This window comes from Chenopodium quinoa, unplaced genomic scaffold (genome assembly GCF_001683475.1).
Source record: "Chenopodium quinoa cultivar QQ74 unplaced genomic scaffold, ASM168347v1, whole genome shotgun sequence".
NCBI classification, from domain to species: domain Eukaryota; kingdom Viridiplantae; phylum Streptophyta; class Magnoliopsida; order Caryophyllales; family Amaranthaceae; genus Chenopodium; species Chenopodium quinoa.
The window spans coordinates 867,476-890,189 of NW_018742455.1; the positions used below are offsets into that span (position 1 = coordinate 867,476).

Consider the following 22,714-nt stretch of genomic DNA (forward strand, 5'->3'; position numbering starts at 1 on the left):
GAAGGAATACGTCCATCGTATGGGTCCTAAGACTTTTGGTGAAAAGAGACCTGAGTGGGTCGATTCGTGTTTATACCCTAAATCGCTTCAAGTGGCATCGAAGGAACCCTCTAGTTCCACGATCACTACATTGGTGAGTCGTGCCGGTGATTTCTTTTGTTCTCTCCATACGTTTGATAAGGAAACTGAAAAAATGGGTCATCAAGGGTCCGGAAGCCAAAAAACTGGCGGATAAGCTTGTAAGTTACCTATGAATTGTTGAAATTAAGTCACTTTTGCATCTAAATCACTGTACAAACCATTAACTGTTTTACTGACCTCAATTTTCCTTATGCTATAGCTTGAGCACACTCAAGAGATGGTGGAGGGCAAATTTGAACCAAGTGTGGAGAATGACCCTTTCACCATGGCTTTGGGAAGGCCATACCATCTAGGACGAGTAGAAGGTTCGGCAGGGTCATTGCTTGGATGGAATAAGGTGATGGGTCCCGAATACACAAAATCGGGTAGATCTTGAGCCAGTGTTAACTCACCGGGGGAGTTGTATGCCAAGGTGGCATCAATTAAGGAACAAGTACGCAACGAGTTAGTTGGTGAATTGAATGCTTGGGCGAAGCTGATGAACTTACCGACTTTGCCGTTCCTCACGAGTACCCTGGTCGACTCATGTTCTGAACCAAAAGGACAAGGAGAAGGTGATAGACATGGAGGAGATGAGATACGTGGTGAAGATGTGCCACCTGAGGTAAAATCAATTGGGTTATTAAAAGTTTTAAAATACTGAGTTAATTGAGATTTGAGGTGCAATGATTGATGTACTGTTGCAGGTTCCTACTCCTACACATGCGGACTCAAGGGAGCTTGAAAATCCAACACCGCATGAATTTCCAAAGTTACAGGTGATTTGTAACCCTCTACCTTAATGAATTTTGTTATATTATCTATGCTGTTGTAAAAATCCTATTTAACTATCTTCTTTTTTATATATACTTGCGTAGGAAGACACCCGGTGTGCACTTCTAGCCCCGGGGCATGCAAATAGTACGGCGTTGAGTTGGGTGGCGTATGGTAGTGCCCAACCGACGACGGGTGCTACGGCGGGGCCACATCATTACTCGGTTGGGATCGATTCAGTGGTTGTGGGGTTCGAAGACATCCCACTACCCGTACCGATAGAGGAGGTTGAGATAACAACGCTTTGGCAAGCTATAGGTAGCTTCGTTGATTGGCCACGTGCATGGGTGAAGTTGATTAATAAGGAGGTAAATTATTTAGTTCTCAATTTTTGTAAGTGTTAAACCGTTAGGCACTCTTAAAATAAAACCGCCAAATATTTTTTTTTTTTTACAATATGCAAGGTCCGCCAAATATAAGTGGTTGTCATTTCAAATTACATAAAAATTGCCAAGTTCTAAGGTTTTTGGGTACAATTCATCAAAATCAAGGTCATTTGACCCGAAATGGCTACTCACTTGCCTATTTTCTTCATTTCTCAACTAATAAACTTATACATTCTCAAACCATTTCATAATTACATATGTATAAGTGATTGTGAGTTTAAATTTCATAAAAGAAGCAAAGTTCTAAGTTTTTGGGCCCATTTCATCAAAATAAAGCCATTTTCAGCCGAAATGGCTACTCACTTGCCTATTTTCTTCATTTCTCAACTTATAAGCTCCTTGTATCTCAAAACAACTCATAATTACATATTTATAAGTGTTTTTCATTTCAAATTACATAAAAATTGCCAAATTCTAAGGTTTTGGGTCCCATTCATCAAAATCAAGGTCATTTGAGCCGAAATGGCTACTCACTTGCCTATTTTCTTCATTTCTCAACTAATAAACTTAAACATTCTCAAACCATATCATAATTACATATGCATCAGTGACTGTGAGTTGAAATTGCATAAAAGAAGCAAAGTTCTAAGTTTTAGGGCCCATTTCATCAAAATAATGCCATTTTGAGCCGAAATGGCTACTCACTTGCCTATTTTCTTCATTTCTCAACTTATAAGCTCCTTGTATCTCAAAAAAACTCATAATGAAATATTTACAAGTGTTTGTCATTTCAAATTACATAAAAATTGCCAAGTTCTAAGGTTTTGGGTCCAATTCATCAAAATAAAGGTCATTTAAGCCGAAATGGCTACTCACTTGCCTATTTTCTTCATTTCTCAACTAATAAACTTATACATTCTCAAACCATATCATAATTACATATGTATAAGTGATTGTGAGTTGAAATTGCATAAAAGAAGCAAAGTTCTAAGTTTTTTGGCGCATTTCATCAAAATAAAGCCATTTTGAGCCGAAATGGCTACTCACTTGCCTATTTTCTTCATTTCTCAACTTATAAACTCCTTGTATCTCAAAAGAACTCATAATGACATATTTATAAGTGTTTTTCATTTTAAATTACATAAAAATCGCCAAGCTCTAAGGTTTTGGGTCTAATTCATCAAAATCAAGGTCATTTGGGTCGAAATGGCTACTCACTTGCCTATTTTCTTCATTTCTCAACTTATAAACTCCTTTTTTCTCAAAACAACTCATAATGACATATTTATAAGTGGTTTTCATTTGAAATTACATAAAAAATCGCCAAGTTCTAAGGTTTTGGGTCCAATTCATCAAAATCAAGGTCATTTGGGCCGAAATGGCTACTCACTTGCCTATTTTCTTCATTTCTCAACTAATAAACATATAAATTCTCAAACCATATCATAATTACATATGTGTAAGTGATTGTGAGTTGAAATTTCATAAAAGAAGCAAAGTTCTAAGTTTTTTGGCGCATTTCATCAAAATAAAGCCATTTTGAGCCGAAATGGCTACTCACTTGCCTATTTTCTTCATTTCTCAACTTATAAACTCCTTGTATCTCAAAACAACTCATAATGACATATTTATAAGTGGTTTTCATTTGAAATTACATAAAAATCGCCAAGTACTAAGGTTTTGGGTCTAATTCATCAAAATCAAGGTCATTTGGGCCGAAATGGCTACTCACTTGCCTATTTTCTTCATTTCTCAACTAATAAACATATACATTCTCAAACCATATCATAATTACATATGTATAAGTTATTCTGAGTTGAAATTGCATAAAAGAAACAAAGTTATAAGTTTTTTGGCGCATTTCATCAAAATAAAGCCATTTTCTTCATTTCTCAACTTATAAACTTATTCTTTCTCAAACTATTTCAGATTTCGCATGGTAGCAAAACTTCAAAGAGAAATAGGGTGGACAAGCCTAAAAGAATTGATCAACCTAAGAAGAAGCTAAGTGAACAACGGTCCAAGAGTGAACCAAGCGTCGAAGTTGCATTCTTCGAAAGGTTCACCCATGCCACCTACTCCACTTGTTGAAGACATTGTTCTTCAATCGCTCTCTGCTGACATGACCTTTCTTCACAACCGTGCTTGTCATTTGGTCGATCCCATGGAAGTTGCACTTCCTAAGGCAATGTTCCACTATGATGAGGATGCAGTTTCATGGATCAGCAAAGAAGATGTGAAGGAATTTCTACGTGGTGCAAAGCTTAACATTTCCCTCGTTCAAACATTCATGAGGTACTTCAATGCCCACATAATCTATACTTTTTTCAAGTTATTCAAATTGATGGTGATTATCCTACATCTCATTACTTATTCAATGTTCATGCACGCAGAGCACTACAGGATAACTTAACTAACACTGATTCTCCTTGTAAAGTTGGGTGGTTATGCCCCGAGCAGTTATCCACTACTAGAATCATAGGCAACCCTCATGATGTATTGTACTATGTTGAACAGAGTATCAGGGAATCAGAGCGTGCGAGAGTCAAGTTCATATTCGCCCCATGTTATAGAGAGTAAGTCTAACCATGTCAAATTCAATCGATTTGGCCTCATTATATGTTGACTCCTAAATATTAATTTGCTTTTCTATTTTGAACTTATGTAGGGAGCATTGGAGCCTCATGGTTATTTTTAATTCCACTAACACAATTTATCACCTTGATTCAGCTCGATCATCGGAGAAGTGGCTCGTGAAGTCTATATTGCAAAAGTAAATATATATAGCAACCTAGTGATGATTATTGCTAATAATAACTAATTTAGTAATCATACGACTAATCAAATTTGAATGTACTTTTTTTTACTACAGTGTTATGAAGAAGCTACATTGTCGTGCTCCAAAGGGTCCAACATGGAAGTCACCGTTGGTAATTTACATGATATTGTGATTATCTTGAAAATCTATGTTAGTAAATAATTGCTCATTTCCTTTGCATGTTTCACTGATGTGATTTGTTTGTCATATGCTAGTGCGCACAACAAGAGAATGGACTTGATTGTGCTTTGTATGTGATGAGATTCATGCTTGACATTGTGACTCATTGTACGGACACTCAACAGCTTGATGAGGTAAGTCCTAAAACTTATTGAAATGCTATATTGATGTGATTTCTAGCCTTAGACACCTAATATTACCCAAAATTGACATGTTATAAGAAATAAAAAGGTCATTTGACAAGAAAGGTAGAAAATGGGCTGAATAGAAGTCATATGGGCCATATTTGGGCAATTTTGTGTTAATATGCTCTTTTGATGTGATTTATTTCCTTATACACCTATAACTAGATAATATTGACATGTTATGAGATAAATAAAGTTCATTTAATAAGAAATGTAGGAAATGGGAAAAGTAAAGTCATATAGGCCATATTCGGGTCATTTTGAGTAAAAAGCGTTATAAACCTTAATAAAATGCTCTCCTATACAATTTTAGGGCTTACACACATACAACTACCCAACATTGACATGTTATGAGAAAGAAATAGTTCATTTGATAAGTAATGCAGGAAATGGGCTACATAGAAGTCATATAGGTAATATTTGATAAAATACATGTTGTTTTGCCTAAATAACAAATTTTAACATAATGTTTTTGTATTTCAAGTTTTGCAAGGTCCAAAAAGATGGTCCGTTGACAATCAAGGAGCTTAATGAAGTTCGTGACATGTTGGCGTCTTTTATCACTTTCAACATGTAAATGATATTGTAATTGTAAATTATTTATGTTAACTTTTGAACTATATAACTTATTATTCATTATATATTTACTTACTATTATTTGTATATGTAAGCAACTTTTTTTTTATGTATTGCGTTTGGGAATATTTATATCTATATCTATAATTAAATTCTTGTTTTCAATATTATTTTTGTATCTTATTGTAATAATTAATAATATTATTATTATTAGTTATTAAAATAATAATATTATTAATTATTATATTTAATATAATTGCTGGAATTACAGGTTATTATTATTGCGGGAAACAGGTTTTTTTTTAGAATATTATTGCACGAAAATTGGAAAAAAAACAAAAAAAAAATTTGTTGAATAGGCACCGGTTAGGCATCAACCGGTGCCTAAAATAGCATTACCACCAAAAAAAAATTGGCAGGAGAGCAGTTAAAGGCACCGGTTAACCGGTGCCTAATTGAGCATTTGACACCGGTTAACCAGTGCCTATTTGACCCTATGGCACCGGTTTTGAACCAGTGCTAAAAAGATGGTTTTTGGCACCCCTCACATAGGCAGCGGTTCAAACCGGTGCCTTAGACCGGGTTTGAACTGCTGCCAAAGGCCTTTTTTCATCTAGTGATAATTAAAACATGAATTTACGTGTTCAAAATAATCTGGAATTAAGTTAAACTAAAACGTAGTTATAATCACCAAAATTTCAAAACAACATTACTATAAAAGCCCTAAATAAATTATTCATAAAAACCCTAAAATCATGATTTTCAATAATTAAAAACCCTAGGTTATAAAATTTACAAAATCTGAAAATTTGATACTAATTAAATTAATTTCAAACAATAAAATCAAAACCCATAAATCAATAATTATAATTACACAAATTAATAAAACAAAGGAGAGAGAAAATAAGACTAACCTTTTTGGGTGGGAAATTTTTGGGGATTCATGGGGTATTTATAAAGTAGAGAGTGTAGGGTTAAATTTGGGCTTATAAAAATGTGGGCTTGAGTTATGGGATAGGGCATAAGTTATGGGTTTTGGAATGGGTTATTCCAATAAGTGTATGTAGGAATAATTTACATTGCCCAATAATTAATAAACGTTTGGTCCAAAACATATTTTACTTTTATAAAACTTTATATTAAAATACTTTAACCCTTTAAAATATTTAATTAAAATACTTGAGCCCTTGACAATACATTTTATTAATACTTAAATACTTTTTAAAAATACATAAAAATACGGGGTATTACAGTCTACCCCCCTTAAAAGAAGTTTCGTCCTCGAAACTTAGGTACGAAAACTTTAAAAACTCGTTTAAAGGCAAATAAATACTTAAAATCTCAAAAACTTTTCTTAATACTTTTAGTTGCTGTACTTTTGTGATACTTCCTTTCTACCTCATGTATTAATTCACACACAAACTAGTGTGTAAAGTAACCAACTTGCTGACCTACTTACACAAAATAATGTGTAAGATAACAACTTTACCAACAAACTTTCACAAAATAATGTGTAAACTATTAGACTATCTAACAAACTCACACTAGCATTAGTGTAAGAATCAACTTTGGTAATAAACTTACACATCTTAGTGTGTAAAATAATCAAACTTATCAACTAAATCAGTGTAAAACTGACGAAAAAGCACTTTAAAATGCCAAAATTAAGGAAAAAGCACGTAATTCTATCGCACTCTACCCCCCTTAAAGAAAACGAGTTACGCCCCCGTAACTCCACTTAACTCAGCTTTAGAATCATGTTGATCTTTTCTCATTCCATCCTTGGTAAGGTCATAACACTTCTCTGTATGCATTCTTTGTTGCGAACCAAAATTCTTATTAATTCCTTACTTATTATACCAAAAATAATCAATTTCCATCTATACTATCTTTCACCCATCCTCTAGTAAAAGTATGAAGCACTTTGATATTCGAAACTTTGAGTTGTCTAGCTTTTTCATGATCAAATTGGCTGAACTCAATAGATCTCTTTGCAACTCATACCTTTAGTTAATGTTCTTTCACAATGACTTTTGAAAATTGTCTTATACTTTACCAAGGTCCGATAATATGCCAAGTTATTTGCCACTTTATGATAGGCCGTCGTCGAGCCTACCAAAGATAATAATTCCTATCTTGGTCTCACTAACAATAGTAAGGGTAAGAAAGGGTCGAACCCAAGAGAGGCGTTGAATCAACCACCGAGTACTACCGTTTAAATAAGCTAAACGAATTCTAAATTGGGTTGGTTTTGAGTAACTTCTTCTAACGCAATTCAACTAAGCTAAGAGGAGGTTAACAATATTTAGAGGAATCTAGGGCTTGGGTTATACCACTCAACTTCATCACAAATCACAATTAGCATGCAACAATCAAGGCAAATTAATGGGATAAATTAGGGGAAGTCATCTAAAGCACCCAACTACTCTCTCAAGCTAGAGGGATTACTTGAATCATGAATACAACCTACTCTCGTGGTTACATAGCATAAAACAAGTGTTAAAGCATAATCACGATGACATAAAAATTCCCTTGACCGGTAATCCCTATTCTCATGGCACCCTATATAGAGATAGATCAGAGATATGGGAGTAAAGAGATAGAAAGAGGACGAGGAGAGAGGGAGAGGGAGAGGAAAGAGGATGCAAGAGACTAAGAGTGAGGTACGCTGAGAAAATAAAAATAAGGGGTAAAAATAAAACTTAGCATAGGTGTCTCCTGTAATAGTAAAAGACTATATGCGACTCGTAAAGTAATACTTTATGAGTCACACATAATGAAAGACTAGACGCGTATAATTTACGTGTCGCCTATTATAGTGTAGGTGATGTCTATGACTTTCAACTCATTTTTAGGTGTCTTTTTATCTATCCTTATGTGTCACACACTTTGTAAGAGGCGACTCTAAAACCTTACGCGTCACCTATTAATTTGAGGCGACTCTAAAAGGGCGACTCCTTAGGGTGTTTTTGTAGTAGTGGTACATAACTTGAAGGCGGGTCATGGTTGGACTGACACTAGTTTTAATATGTTATTGGAGTTAGCGAAAGACATGCTTCCCAAAGATAATGCTCTTCCTTATAGTACATATGAGGCAAAAAAGTCACTAAGCCGAATGAGTTTACCTTATGAGAAAATCCATGCATGCCCTAATGATTGTGTATTGTATAAAAATCAATAAAAATCATTAGAGTTGTCCAATTTGTTAAGCTTCACGGTACAAGAAAAGGGAAGGAGCAGTACCAGTGAAGGTTTTATGGTATTTTCCTATAGTACCAAGGTTCAAACGATGGTTTTCAAAAGCAGAAGATGCAAAGAAGTTGACATGGAATTTCGATAGTCGAGTTGACGATGGAATGCTTAGACATCCAGCTGACTCTCCGCAGTGGAGATTTATTGATGGAAAATTCCCGGACTTTGCCCAAGAAAAGCGTAATTTACGCCTTGCATTGTCTACGGATGGGTTCAATCTATTCGGTTCCTTGAGTAACACATATAGCACATGGTCAGTTATGCTAGTGACCTACAACTTACCTCCTTCATTGTGCATGAAGAGAAGGTATATGTTCTTGTCGTTGTTAATTCAAGGTCCAAAGCAACCGGGCAATGACATCGATGTGTATTTGACTCTAGTTATTAATGATTTGATTATGCTTTGGGAAGAAGGTGTTGAAGTGTTTGATGCTTATCGCAATGAGAATTTTAATTTGACAGCAATGCCATTTTGTACTATCCAAGATTTTCCGGCGTATGGCAACCTTTCGGGGTACACAGTGAAGGGGAAAACAGCTTGTCCCATCAGTATGGAAGATTGCATGGGAACGTGGTTAAATGTATCTAAAAAGCATGTCTATCCGGTTCATCGCCAGTTTTTGCCGCCTAATCATCCATATTGTAGGAGAAAGAATGTGTTCGATGGCAGCAAGAGTTTAAAGGGCGATCAAAAGTCATCTTAGGTGAAGAGATATTCGATAAGGTGAAAAATATTGACATCAAATTTGGCAAGAAACATAAATCGGCCCTTTCTACGCAGGGGTTCAAAAAGTGTTCGGTTCTTTGGCGGCTTCTTTATTGGAAACATCTTTTTGTGAGACATTCATTTGATTTAATGCATATTGAGAAGAATGTGTGTGATAGTGTGATTGGTACCTTATTGAATATCGATGGTAAGACTAAAGATGGCAAAAAAGCGAGGGATGACTTGAAGGATATGGCGATTAGAGGTGAACTCCATGCTATTGATAATGATATAGGTCGAACATACTTGCCTCCTGCTGCTTTCACTTTGTTAAGAAAAGAGAAAATCGAATTTTGTGAAAGCTTGGCAAGAGTGAAAGTGCCCGAGGGTTATTCTTCTAATATTCGCAACCTTGTGAATATGGAAACCTTGAAACTTGTAGGCCTAAAGTCACATGATTGCCATGTTTTGATGCAACAGTTATTACCTGTGGCGATTTGCTCAATTTTGCCTAAAGATGTTCGATTTGCAATTATCAGACTATGTGGATTTTTTCATGCGATTTATAGCAAAGTCATTGATCCTAAAGAGTTGACTACTTTGAAGAATGAAATTATTGTTTTAGTTTTGTGTCAATTAGAGATGTACTTCCCTCCATCATTTTTTGATGTTATGGTTCATTTACCAGTCCACTTAGTTAGAGAGATAAGATATTGTGGACCGGTTCACATGAGAAATCAGTGGTGTTTTGAGAGGAAAATGAAAACCTATAAGGGATTTGTGAAGAATGCTTTTCATCCGGAAGGTTGTATAGCTGAACGACTGTTTTATGAAGAAGTTCTTGCTCATACCGGTGACTTTTTTTAGAATTCAAAGCGGATAGGGCTTCCTGTATCTCGTCATTGTGGAAGAATGGATGGTGAGGGAACCATAGGTCGAAAACAACGTGAGTTTTCTTATGATGATTGGCATAAGGCGCATTCATACATTTTTCATAATGAGGATAAAGTTATGCCATATGTGGAGAAACACATGAGTTACTTGAGGAAGTGCAACAGAAAGGCAAATGAGAAATCATTAACTGCCGAACATAGCAAATCATTCATTAGTTGGTTCAAAGATCAAGTAATAACAGAGCTATTGGATTCTTTTACTTTAATTTCTGATCGATTTAAGAGTTTGGCATTCGGGCCTAATTTCAATGCCACTTACTATTCTGGATATGTCATAAATGGTTGCACATTTTACACAAGGTTCCAAGATCAACAAAGTACTATGCAGAATAGTGGTGTTACTTTAGAGGCCAAAGCCTTGCATTTTGCCAGTGCTAAAGACAAAAATCCTGTGAGTGGTTTGATGAGGTACTATGGGGTTATTGAAGAGATTTGTGAGTTACATTACTCTACTTTTTCAGTACCTGTTTTTAAATGCCAATGGGTTGATAATAACAATGGGGTCGAACATAGTGATTTTGGGCTTACATTGGTTGATCTCAACAAATTTGGTCATAAAGAAGATCCTTTCATCTTATTAAGTCAAGCAAAACAAGTGTTTTATATGGCTGACCCAGCAAACAAGAAAATGTCAGCGGTTATAACCCCGAATCCTAGACATATTGATGATGATTATGGCGATGATAGTGTGTTAGACAATGCTTATGTTACGCGAAAGGTACAAGGACATATTGAGGATGATGTAGCCGATGATGTTTCAATATATGTAAAGGATGATCACAATGAAGGCATGTGGGTTGAAAAAGAAAAAAAGGGAACTAAGCGAAAGCGCGCTAAAAAATCTTAATAGGTGTGTGACAGTTCATTGCCTTAATTCTTTGTGGTTGTTACTTTATTTTTTCAACTTGAATTATAAATGTGTGCTTTTATCATTTTAATTTCTTCATTGCTAATCTAAATTTCTCCATCTTAGTCATTATAGCATATTCTGTTTACTTTTTGGAATTGAGTTTTTTTGTTATGAAATTAACTACTCATGTCACTCGAAATTTTGACCTTCTGTGTAGTAGAAGGATGGCTCGAAAGAAATTGCAAGTGCACGCAACGGACAATTCTGAATGCGAGGAAGAAAGAGGTCGTACTGTGCTCAGAATAGTTGGGAGAGCTATTCAGGTTGGCATAAAAATCCCTTTACAGTGGCATACAACTAGGAGAATCCCTATCGGTGTTCATAGAGGTCATTTCACCACCTACATTGGTGTAGTTGTCTGTGAAAAAGTGAGCATCACCTACAGAAAGTGGTCAGACCTGCCAAAAGCACTCATTGATGATTTGTATGAAAATATTTCGGTATGTAAATAACGTTTTTATGTTTTAAAGGAAGAGAAACTGAATTTTATATAGATACTTTTAAATGTGACGAATATCTGAATTTCTTTTGGATAAAGAGGGGTTTTCATGTTCTTGAGGATCGCAAAGGTTGGATTATGAAACAAGCTTGCGTTCGATGGAGAGCTTTCAAGACTAGATTAAGGCTCAAGTGGTTGTACCTGAAAGATGGAACAATCAATGATTCTCCACCATTGAAATATCCTTTCATATCTAAAGATGATTGGGAAAAATTCATTCAAGCTTGTAATTCTAGGGACTTCAAGGTGCAAGTTCATTACGTTGGCATTTGTTTTATCTTTATTTTTTTTTTTGTGTATTTAAAATTTGTGTGGATTAACTCTGATATTAAATATAATTATTGCAAAATTGAGTGAAAGAAATCGTGAAAGTTCGAAGAAGAGGACCTCAAAATATCGAGGTGGGAGACTTGGCTATCAATATTTTGAAGAAACAATTGTAAGTATATGCTAAACATTTTATAACTACTTTGTGGTATTAGTGGTGTTCTTATTGCTGTAACCTTCTGTTTTTTACTTCAAAAAAATTTAATACTAGCTGTTCTAACTAAATAATAATCCTGGTGTTCTGTTTTTACCTTTGCCTCGCTGCTTAGCTTAATAGTGCTCATTCCTCACCATGCTCTTTCATGTTAATTTAATAAAAGAATATATAGAGAACTCAATTGATAATTTTAAAAATTTTGAAATTCTTTGTGTTTCAGCTATATTTTCTATTTTTATTTGCAATGGTAGGAAAAAGAGCTGGAGAAGCAAGGAGTACATGTTTCATACGTGCCTCGGCATTTGACTTGGATCAAAGCTCATTCTCATGTGAAGAATGGAGTTTTAACTTTTGATAATCCTGCAGATAAGGAAATCCATGATGTAATAGTAAGATATATTAGCATTTGTTTTTCTTGTTTTTCAGTCACTAAGATTATTATTTAGTGACTTATATAATTCTTTGCGATAATTTCCAGATTGGGCTGGAGGCGCAAGTTCAAAAAGGTGAGATACTCGCTATAGATAGAGATGACATCTTAGCAAGAGCGTTGGACAAGCCAGAACGGGGTGGTTCTGTTAGGGGTGTTGGATCTGGAGTAACTAACACAGAGTACTTTGGGTTCAACAAACCACCTGGACCTAGTGAAGTGAATGCTAAAATGAATGCAATGAACTCAAAGATGGCATCTATGATGAAGCAGCATAATTTTATCGTGTCATTCATGATGTCATGCTTAAACCAGGATCAATTAAGAGCATTTATTGCTGGTGGTGCTCAGCAAGGTGTTTTTAGTGGTGACACTGACACTAAAGGTTTAGGTGGCCTGCTTGGTGTTTCTGGTAATAATTTTAAATGTGGTGGCGACTCCAATGGTTCTACAAACCATGGGGCAGGTGGTATTGGGTTCAATGATGCTCATATAGACAACACTTTTGGTCATGAGATCCCATTGACACAACTCTTAATTGGAGGTCTGGAACACCATGATGGTGAAGGGCCACAATTTAGACACGATTCACCAGGAGATAAATATCATGAAGAGGCTTACTAAGCACATAAAATTGAGTCAAATGCAGAAGCTCAACGTACAAACAACCCTATTGTGCATGAGCCTTATCTTAATAACCTCGAGACAGAGCCATATCGTGTCCAATGGCCTGAGGTAAACCATATAGATCAATTTGCACATACCACAACTCCCAAATTAAATATATTAAATATTCCAACAAGATCATAACTTCTCAAAACTCCAACCATATATTAAAATATATATGCTCAATTCTCCATCCCAAATTAAATAACTTTAATCATAAGAAATGATAAGTCACTAAGCTTAAAATGTCAAACTTCAATTGATCCGCGTTGAGTATCCCTCAACTGATATAATAACTTTCATCATTACTCATCTCTAATCAATTCCTATGCTCACCTCTCTTAGGCTCTTGTTCAATTTCGATTCCAATTCAAACTCATACTCAAAGACAAAACATATTCCTCAGAATAGATAATATCCCAAACGATTTCATCCTTAAGCTCCTTAACCATATGCATTAAAATCAATCTCTTTATCCTTATAACTTGGTGTCTCCATACACAAGTGTACACAACTCAAATTACTCATTTTTAATATCTAGACAATGTATCTTAACAACAAATTATCCCAAAAACAATACTCACATTCATGTGATGATGTGCATCCAAATTTTTTTCGAAAATACATCTCAAATAAGACCATTGAAGAGAACCATCCTAACATAAGCAATTGAACTCTCAAAATCCTTAACATTCCTCAAAATTCTCATCATAGAAACTCACAGGGTATAGGTTTAGGGATCCTACAAGAAAACGGTATTAACTACCAATAGCAAACCCTTCCCATAACCATATAATACAGTTCTTATAGAAAATTAAGTTCGATGTTCAATTAAACAATCTTGATAGCTCACATATAATGATTCACATATTACATGTTGTCATCAATAAACATTTAGTCATACAACATGCTTGAACACCTCTAAAAATATATATATATATGCACATAGGAAAGAAATTAAATTCTAGCTTATATGCCCTTTCTTCTCCTACCCAAGCTCACCAACATGCTTATAAAAGCTTTTAACACATATTTCTTACCTCAATCCTTGCTTTCCTGCAACATGAACAAACTAAAAATATTTTTGACTCCTTTTTATTTATTTATTTTTTTTAAAGAAATTCAAAAATATGCTTTGAAAAGGACCGAAAAAATTTCGGCTTTCTAAAAAAAAATCTGACATCTTAATAAAAAAAAAATTCGGATGTTCTTCATAAAAAAAATGGTCATTCCTAAAATAAAAACAAAAATAAAATTCAAAACAATTTAGTTTAACACCGTTTAATTAAATAAGCACTTGGCCAAGTTTTAAATAAGCACTTGGCCAAGTTTTAGAATACATTTTTTTTTGCTTTAGTGGAAATAAAATCTCAACCAAAGCTCTGATACCACTTTGTAACACCCTAGAAATTCCTTTCTTTTAAAATACCTGTTTTGCCCTGTTTAAAAATTTAAATAGGAATATCTAAGATATTACCGCCACCGTGAAAATGGCTAAGGCAGCCATCAAAGACACACAGCGGAAGACTAATTTCAAAACCATTCAAAACAAGTCAACTTGAAAAGTCAACCAACGAAAGTAAAGTCAAAACCAAAGTCAAACGAAGTAAAATAAAACCATCCTACAACTTGGAACCATTGTAGGCCCTTATTAAAACCAAACCAACTTTAAAACTTTTGCGCTAGTCATGCATGATAATAATATCATAAATAATTAAAGCATTAAACACATCATATACTTATAGAAACTAGCATGATTCGCTCTTCACTCATGCCCATTCATGAATATGCTTCATCACCTGAAAACCTCCTCTCTACTTGTCCCCACTACTCGCCATTAGAAAATGGGTCGTCGTAGGGCCAAAGTTAAGACATAGGCAAACACACAAACACACACAATCAGCAAAGCTGAGTACATAAGCGTAATTAAACACACTAACATGCTTTCACCTATCAACACACACTTACCTCATTGCACCTGTTTACAAGAACACACAACAATCAACAAGACACATTAATTAGACACTAAATAATTCATTTAGCATTGATTACGCATCGAACGGGTTTCCAACAATACCTCCCCCAAATAAATTGAGGTTAACTGACACGGGAGCTAACCGTGCCAGCGACAAAACCACTCAAAGGTGACGGAATTCCTGCACATAATAATAAATAAAAAGGAATGTACAGCGTCCTGTATTCCATTAGAAGTTATAGTTAAATATAAAACCCCATAACTCCCCCCATTGTTCATACTCAAGGTATATACGTTCCAAGAGTTTTGGTGCGTAATCTCTTTCACTTTACGTTATTTACATATTATTGCACTTGGTGATGACTCTCAAAGCATAATAAATCAATCAACCATAATTATTCAATCAACCAAACATACCAATTTAATTCTTGAATAATTAGTGACCACATATTATTTAATGTTGAACCCTTTTTAATTTTACCTCAGTGTCAAAGACACCTTAAACGCATAAAGCGCCAAAAATCCTATCTCTCGGTGTTAAAAACACCTTAAGTGCACAAAGGCACCAACATACAATTTATCCCTTGTGTACATAGATACTTATATAGCTCCTTCTTCATGCTTAAAGCATCAATAAAAATTATTTGAACCATAATAAAATTTCTTTTCAATATTCCAAAAATAATTAAACATGTAGGTTAATTAATCATGCATTCTAACATGCCATAAATAAAAGTGTGGTTCAAACACGACATGCCCAAAAATATAATTTTCCAGTCCATAAACCATCACAAATAATTCATGCTTCACAATTCAATCACCAACACCATTAATTCACAATTCCATACATAAACCTTAGCATGATACTACTTGTAATTGATTGAAATCAAGCCTAGCATGATTCTACATCATCAAAATATGCTAAGTTCGCGAACGTATTTCAAATAAGCCCTTAAAGTAGCCGATTACACTACAACAATTCCCGAATTAAGTCTCCTACATAAAGGGACAATAATACTATATTAATTCTCCTTGTATTCAAAATTTCAAGCAACTTGAATTTACTTTAGACTACTTAAAATAATCTGAAACTTATTTAAAAACCCCTAATTAAACTCCTTTTTAATGGATAATCACACCCTTTTATTAAAAATCACAATTATACTACTTTAAATAAAATTCCAACATTTTAAACTAATCAAAAACCCTTTAAAACTTCATCAAAATACATCTTTATACTTAAATTATCCATAGAAACATTAAATTATCTCTTACCCCTTTTAAACTCAAGGATAAAAAGCATAAAAAAAAACTTCGTTAAAAATCAAAAACTGCCCGAAAATCATATTTAGAGGCTGAATTTGGCCACGAGGGACTTCTGAACCTGATTGGGATTAAAACGTTATTTACACACGAAAAACGCTGCTTTTTTTATCAAAATCGGAGGACTTCCGAACCTGATTGGGATTAAAACGGGATTAATATTAACGAACGGAAATCTAATATATAGTAGAAAAATACAAAAAGGCAACCCCCTAATGGCATCGGTTCAAGCCAAACCGGTGCCAAAAACCGGCCCAAAATTGGGCGGGATTTATACATTGATAAAAGGCACCGGTTCAACTCAAACCGGTGCCAAAAATGATAAAAAGCACCGGTTTGAACCGGTGCCTTTGTGATTCGGTGGTTTTTTTTTTAAAAAAAAAAACCGCCCTTTACTCTCCTTTCTTCCTCCTTTTCTACTGTTTCATTCGACTCAAACCTAGAAAAACCCAAACCTAGCCTCCGTCCCCTCTTTTTCCCTCCACCACTGCTGCCACCTTGATTACCACCAGAAAACCCGAACCTAGCCTCCGTCCCCTCCTTTTCCTTCCATCTCTACTATTCGAATTGAAGAAGCCGCGCCTCCAGACCTAGCCTCCGTCCTCTGCCGTTCTCCTCTTCTCTTCTTTGCTCGTGTCCTCTGGGGCTGTTCGAAGACGCCGCCCCGCAGCCTTGAACGTCGCCGCCGCGCCACCTTCCACCGCACCACCTTCCACGACTACACCACCTTCCACGGCTGTTCTAGGTTTAATTTTTTTTCTTTATTCACAATTATTTTATCAATTATGTACTTTGATTAATTTCTTTTGCTTGTTGAAGAATTGTTAAGCAAATTAAAATTTAGGTTTAGATATAATTTTACTTCAATTTTTAGCAATTTTTGGTTTTTTTATTGGGAAATTGTGAATTTATTACAAATTAGTCAAGCTTGAAACTCAATTAGTTGGATTTTATTATGTTTTAATGGTTAATTTAATGTGTTTTGGTGGATAATTTTGAAATAATTATAGAATATATATTAACCTTGGTATTTAAATAGGTGAAATTTGGTATGTTACTTTTAATGGTTAATTTGAGAATTTAATGTTCTAAGACTACAAACTAAGAGAAAAGCTCTAAAAAACTGCCTACCTCCCTCAAATGATCTCTAAAGGGGTATTTATATGACCCCCAAATAAAAAGGACGGAGAAAACAAGGAAGGAGTTCGACTGCAGGTCTGCACGGACGTGCCAGATTTGGCACGGACGTGCAAGTCTAAGCACGGCCGTGCCAAGTTCGGCACGGACGTGCAGAGGGGGCAGAATTGAGGCAGAACGTACTGCTAAGAATCGAGCAGTTCCGCACAGACGTGCAGATATTGGCACGTCCGTGCAGGCCTTGGCAGAATGTTCTGAGTTTCTGGAGCACTCCTGCACGGACGTGCAAAGTCTGGCACGGCCGTGCACCCTCTTCTGCACGGACGTGCCAGATTAAGCACGCCCTTGCAGGCCTTGGCAGCTTGCTGAAGCTTTCTGGAACCTCCTGCACGGACGTGCAAGATCTGGCACGGCCGTGCAGGGTCTTCTAAGCCCCTTTTTTTTCATCTTTTCTTCTATAATGCTCCCTTCCTTGGCTTCTTTCATCCATCTTCTTGCTTCTAACCTCGGCTTTGTATCCATGGGCTCCATTTGGTCGTTCTTTTGAACCTAGAATCTCAACAAAAACACCAACAACCCGTGAAGCATAGGATACACAAAAATTGCATAATAATAGAGTAAAAATGAACCAAAACGCAATTTTTATCAAGTAAACTAGGTTCAAAACACCCTAAAATCATATCAAATAGCAAGTTATCAAATCCCCCCAAGCTAAGCTTTTGCTCGTCCTCGAGCAAAACAAAAATGTCAAACCAAAGGAGGAAAACAAATTGCTAATCATTAATCCAAGGAGGGGCAACAAGGGGGAAGCATACATAAACAAATCCGCATGGTGACAACCATCATCACTTTTAGCACAAGTGAGAAGCAATTTAAACCTCTAAGTCGCCTTAGAGGACGAGTTTTTATCTCGTGAGGGTTTCCAATGAGTTTGCCCCACAACTCACGCAGTCCACAACACATCGCCAAAAATCGCACAAGTTCAATTTTTCGCCCAAGTCAACTCATCGGGATATGAGACACAAGCAAGACAAGTGAACGACTTTCAAGAATTACCGATCATACAAATGTACACATGAGTTGGGGGTAGAGAGGAGAACTAAACAAGGTTGCACTAGGATACTTCCTTTGGCCTTTTACTAGTTCATTAGAGCACACCTAGATATTCCAAAGTTGTAATGAGCCCTCTTTCGGTTATAAAATCTCAAAATGCTAGTCCACCTCCCAAAATGCACACCCAAGGCCCCTTAATTACACTCTAACTCGGGAATTTCACAAGAAACAATAAGCAATAAATTCGACAATGTGTGGGAGGCATCCACAAGTTGACCTCTAAAGAAAAGAAAATCAAAATTTTGAGAATTTTTGGGGGAGTTTTTTTTTTTTTTTTTTTTTTTTGTTCTCCCTTCTTTTCTATTTATTTATTTTTTTTTTTTCATTTTTTTTTTACATTATTGCCCTCGCCTCTTTTAACTGTGAGCGGCTCTTTCTTTATTTGAAACGTATGGCTTATTATGCCACTTATTACACATAATACAAGTAGAGCTAATTCCTTAATAGAGTTTCATTTCGGGGAGGAGAGGAGGCATATTAAGGGCACAAGGGACCGCAATTTGACTCAAATATATCCTACTTTGGGCAAATTTAACAATATCCTATGCTAGACGTGCAATTGAGAATTCATCGACTTTCATTTCATATACACTAATGCAACCAGGATTAATAGACCTCTAAATGACCCCAACTCTTGCATACACCCTTCTAAAAGAACTTTTACTCATCACTCAAGAGTCAAGCAAGCAAAACATATTAGCGTCGTCATTTGAGTTTCATCCTTGGGCAATTTTTTTCATTTTTCGATTTTTTTTTTTTTTTTTTTAGTAAGAAATGAAAAATTACAGCATTAGGCTAGCTAAACTAAGCATAAAAATAATAAAAAAAAAACTATACATCTAAATGAAAAGATAAGAGAGGTATTCACAAGATAAGAAATTTGGATTTAGGGTATTGGATTTCAAAGGGAGCAAATTTGGATTTAAAGGATTTGGATGTTAGGGAAGAAGAGAATGGGAAAAACCAACATGCAACTCAATCATGGAAACACGAAAACACAACATGAACCAATGACACATGACACATGAGAGAACACTCCCCCCCAAGCTATCATAAACATTGTCCCCAATGTTAAAGCAATGCAAGCACAAAGAGAAGGGGAGGAAGAAACTAACTCATTGGTTCGGGCCCCCTTGGGAGCTTGAGCCCCCTGGGTAGAGATGCCGGTACATAGTGCGGAAATCGCCCAACTCCGATCTGAGACCTTCGAAACTTGTTCTCATGTTGTCAAAAGAAGTCCTCATATCTTCGTTTGATCTCCTTAAGGTCTCAAATTCGGTGGTCATGCGGGCAAAATTCGCATTCATGTTGGCTACCTGCTGCTCAAAAGAGATGTATGGGTTATTTTCACCCACACCTTGATCTTGGTAACCCTCTTGGTCCCTTTGTTGGAACTCGTGTTGTTGATGAAATTGTTGTTGCTGAAATTGTTGATGATGTTGATGTTGTTGAAATTGTTGATGATGTTGTTGCTGTTGTTGTTGTTGTAGGAATTGTTCCTCACCGCCTTGGGCTTGGTCATCTTCTCCACCCGGAATCCACTCAAAATCCGGCTCAAAGACCCAATTCTCGGGGTTGTAAATAACCGTGGCTTCCGGATTTGGCAAAGTTGCATAGGGGCGCCTACTTACCATCCACGTGTAGGTCCTACCCTCTTCATCTTCCTCCAATCAATGCATAGCCTTTAGGGAGCAGATGTCGAGTGTCGTTGGCCTGGGAATGATTTCCAAATCTGCAAAATTAAGATCGAGAAAAGCAGCAATAATAGTGATCATCCCCCCAATTGTTATCACTCCACTCCCCAAGGATACATCATCTAGGTGGTCTACAAGCCAAGCCCACAAGTTCAACCTCTCGTCACCCTCACACAAGTGCCAAAGAAAAAGCAACTCACGGTTAGAAACTACACCCGAACTATCTCCCCTAGCAAAAATAGTATTAGCTATTAGGCGCTGGGATAGTCTAAAGGCGGGGTGTACTATGGTCGTGGCCTTGTCGGTCCTAGGGTCTCTAGTAAATAGGCCGGTGATTTTCCTCCAAAAAGATCCCGGGTTATGCTTTCGGGAAGGCTTATCCTTAGGTCCGAATTTGCCATCCATTGGCCACCCAAATGCTTGGTTCACTTGTTCTATGGTCATCTTGTGATGGGTGTTCATCAATTGGAAGGTCAGGTAACGGGGGTTGTTGCGGTTATCTCGGTGGACATATAGTGAGGAGAGGAATTCTAAGGTAAGCCGTTTATAGGTGTTAGCATGCATTTCTAACCAATTTGGGACACCGGTTTGAAAAAAACGTTGACTCACATCATTCTCTACACCTAAGGCTTCGGCTACCTCATGGTTGTAAAATTTCGTTGGCCGAATTCTTCTCCTACTAATTCTTAGGTAGTTGTCCATGAAATCCGAATTATTAAAGACAATACCTAGGGTGTCCACTTGTGGTGGTTCGACGGTTGATGGAGGTGGAGGGTTTCTAAGCCTAGCGGATGAGGTGTTTCTTGGTTGGTTTCTTCTTGACATGATCAAAATTTTTTTAGAACACTTCAAGCAAGCACAACACGTAATGAACAAGTGTTTGAACACACAAGGCTCTAAGTCTTCCACCTAACCAACACACAACAAGAACAAGCCCGAAAATTACCAACAATGATCTTATCAATTCAAACAATCAAACACCAAAATTGTCAATGTGCATAATTTACCAACAACAATTCAACAATCCAACACCAAAAGCATCCATACTCACACAAACCTATCACCAACCAAAATTTCAATGCTCACAATTCACCCAAATTTTTTTTTATACTACTAAACTAACAACAATCACAATTACTTAACAAAATGTCAACAATTTCAACTATTACTACTCATAAAATCAACCAACAAGCATTTAAACTACAAAGGAAGAACTTGAGATTAGAAAGATTATACGAAGAATATCGTGGGTGTAGAACCCGCAAATGAACCTTTCTAGTAATCCTTGTTGTTGATTGATGGTCCTTGTTCACCCAATTTGCTTAAAGAATCAAAATTCAAGAAACCCCCAAATCAATTTTGAAAGTTAGGGTTTGAGAAAATTTTGGTACTTTGGGGTTTTGATGGTGAAAAGGGGTAGTAATTTGTGAAGAATGTTGAAAGAGGAGTGAAATTTGTAGTTTAGAGTTGGGATTTAAGTGAAAAATGGAGTTTGAAGGGTGAGAAATAGGAAGTATGGAGTTTGAAGGAGTAGTATGAAGTATGGAGTATGGAGGAGGAAGGAGAATTTGAGTGTGAAAGAGGAGTGAGAATTGTGAGTATGGGGGGGTCTTTGCTATTATAATTTTTTTATTTTTTTTTATTTTTTTTTTAGTAGAAACCGTCATGTTGCTGAGCAGGCTGAATCTGCACGGACGTGCAGATTTTGGCACGGACGTGCAGATTCCTGGCAGAATGGCAATCTGTTCTGTCTTCGAGTGCACGGACGTGCAGTAGTTGGCACGGACGTGCCGATTTTTGGCACGGACGTGCCGATTTTTGGCACGGACGTGCTTATTTTGGCACGGACGTGCGAACCTTCAGATTTCACTAGTCAGGTTCTGCCTTCGTCTGCACGGACGTGCGATGTTCTGCACGTCCGTGCAGACCTGATGGTGCACGATTTCTTCTTCTTTCCCCTTTTTTTTATTATTTTTTTTTTATTTAATTTTTTTTTTCTTTATAGAAACCTACAAAACAAAAAAAAATATATATATATATAAGTAAAAGAAAAAAAGGGAATAATAATAATAAAAATAAAACAAATGAAATAATAATAATTGAGGGGGAGTGAGGAATTCGGGTTGCCTCCCGGTAGCGCTTCTTTAACGTCACTAGCTTGACGACATTGCGGGATCAAATGTTAGTGAGGAATATCGAACTCATCAAGGTGAACAACTTTTGCCTCTTCATTCACAAAACCATCAAAGTACGCTTTTAGCCTTTGGCCATTTACTTTGAACGGTTCACCATTCTCTTTGGCAATTTCGATTGCACCATATGGGAACACCTTCTTGACGGTAAAAGGTCCACTCCATCTTGATTTTAGCTTACCCGGAAACAACTTCAACCGGGAATTGAATAGTAGGACCTTGTCACCTTCCTTGAACTCTCTTTTGTTGATATGCTTGTCATGCCAAGCCTTGGTCTTTTCCTTGTAGATCCGTGCATTCTCATATGCATCCAATCTTAGCTCTTCCAAGGCATGGAGGTC

General features: G+C 36.3%; 1 protein-coding gene across 1 annotated transcript; it reads left to right on the forward strand.

Moving 5' to 3' along the window:
- The first annotated feature begins 8,067 nt into the window (after positions 1-8,067).
- Positions 8,068-9,864, forward strand: LOC110717416. The gene is made up of 3 exons (XM_021896108.1): positions 8,068-8,197; positions 8,313-8,896; positions 9,163-9,864. Exons 1-3 carry the CDS (start codon positions 8,068-8,070, stop codon positions 9,862-9,864), a joined length of 1,416 nt encoding a protein of 471 aa, XP_021751800.1.
- Positions 9,865-22,714: the final 12,850 nt, after the last annotated feature.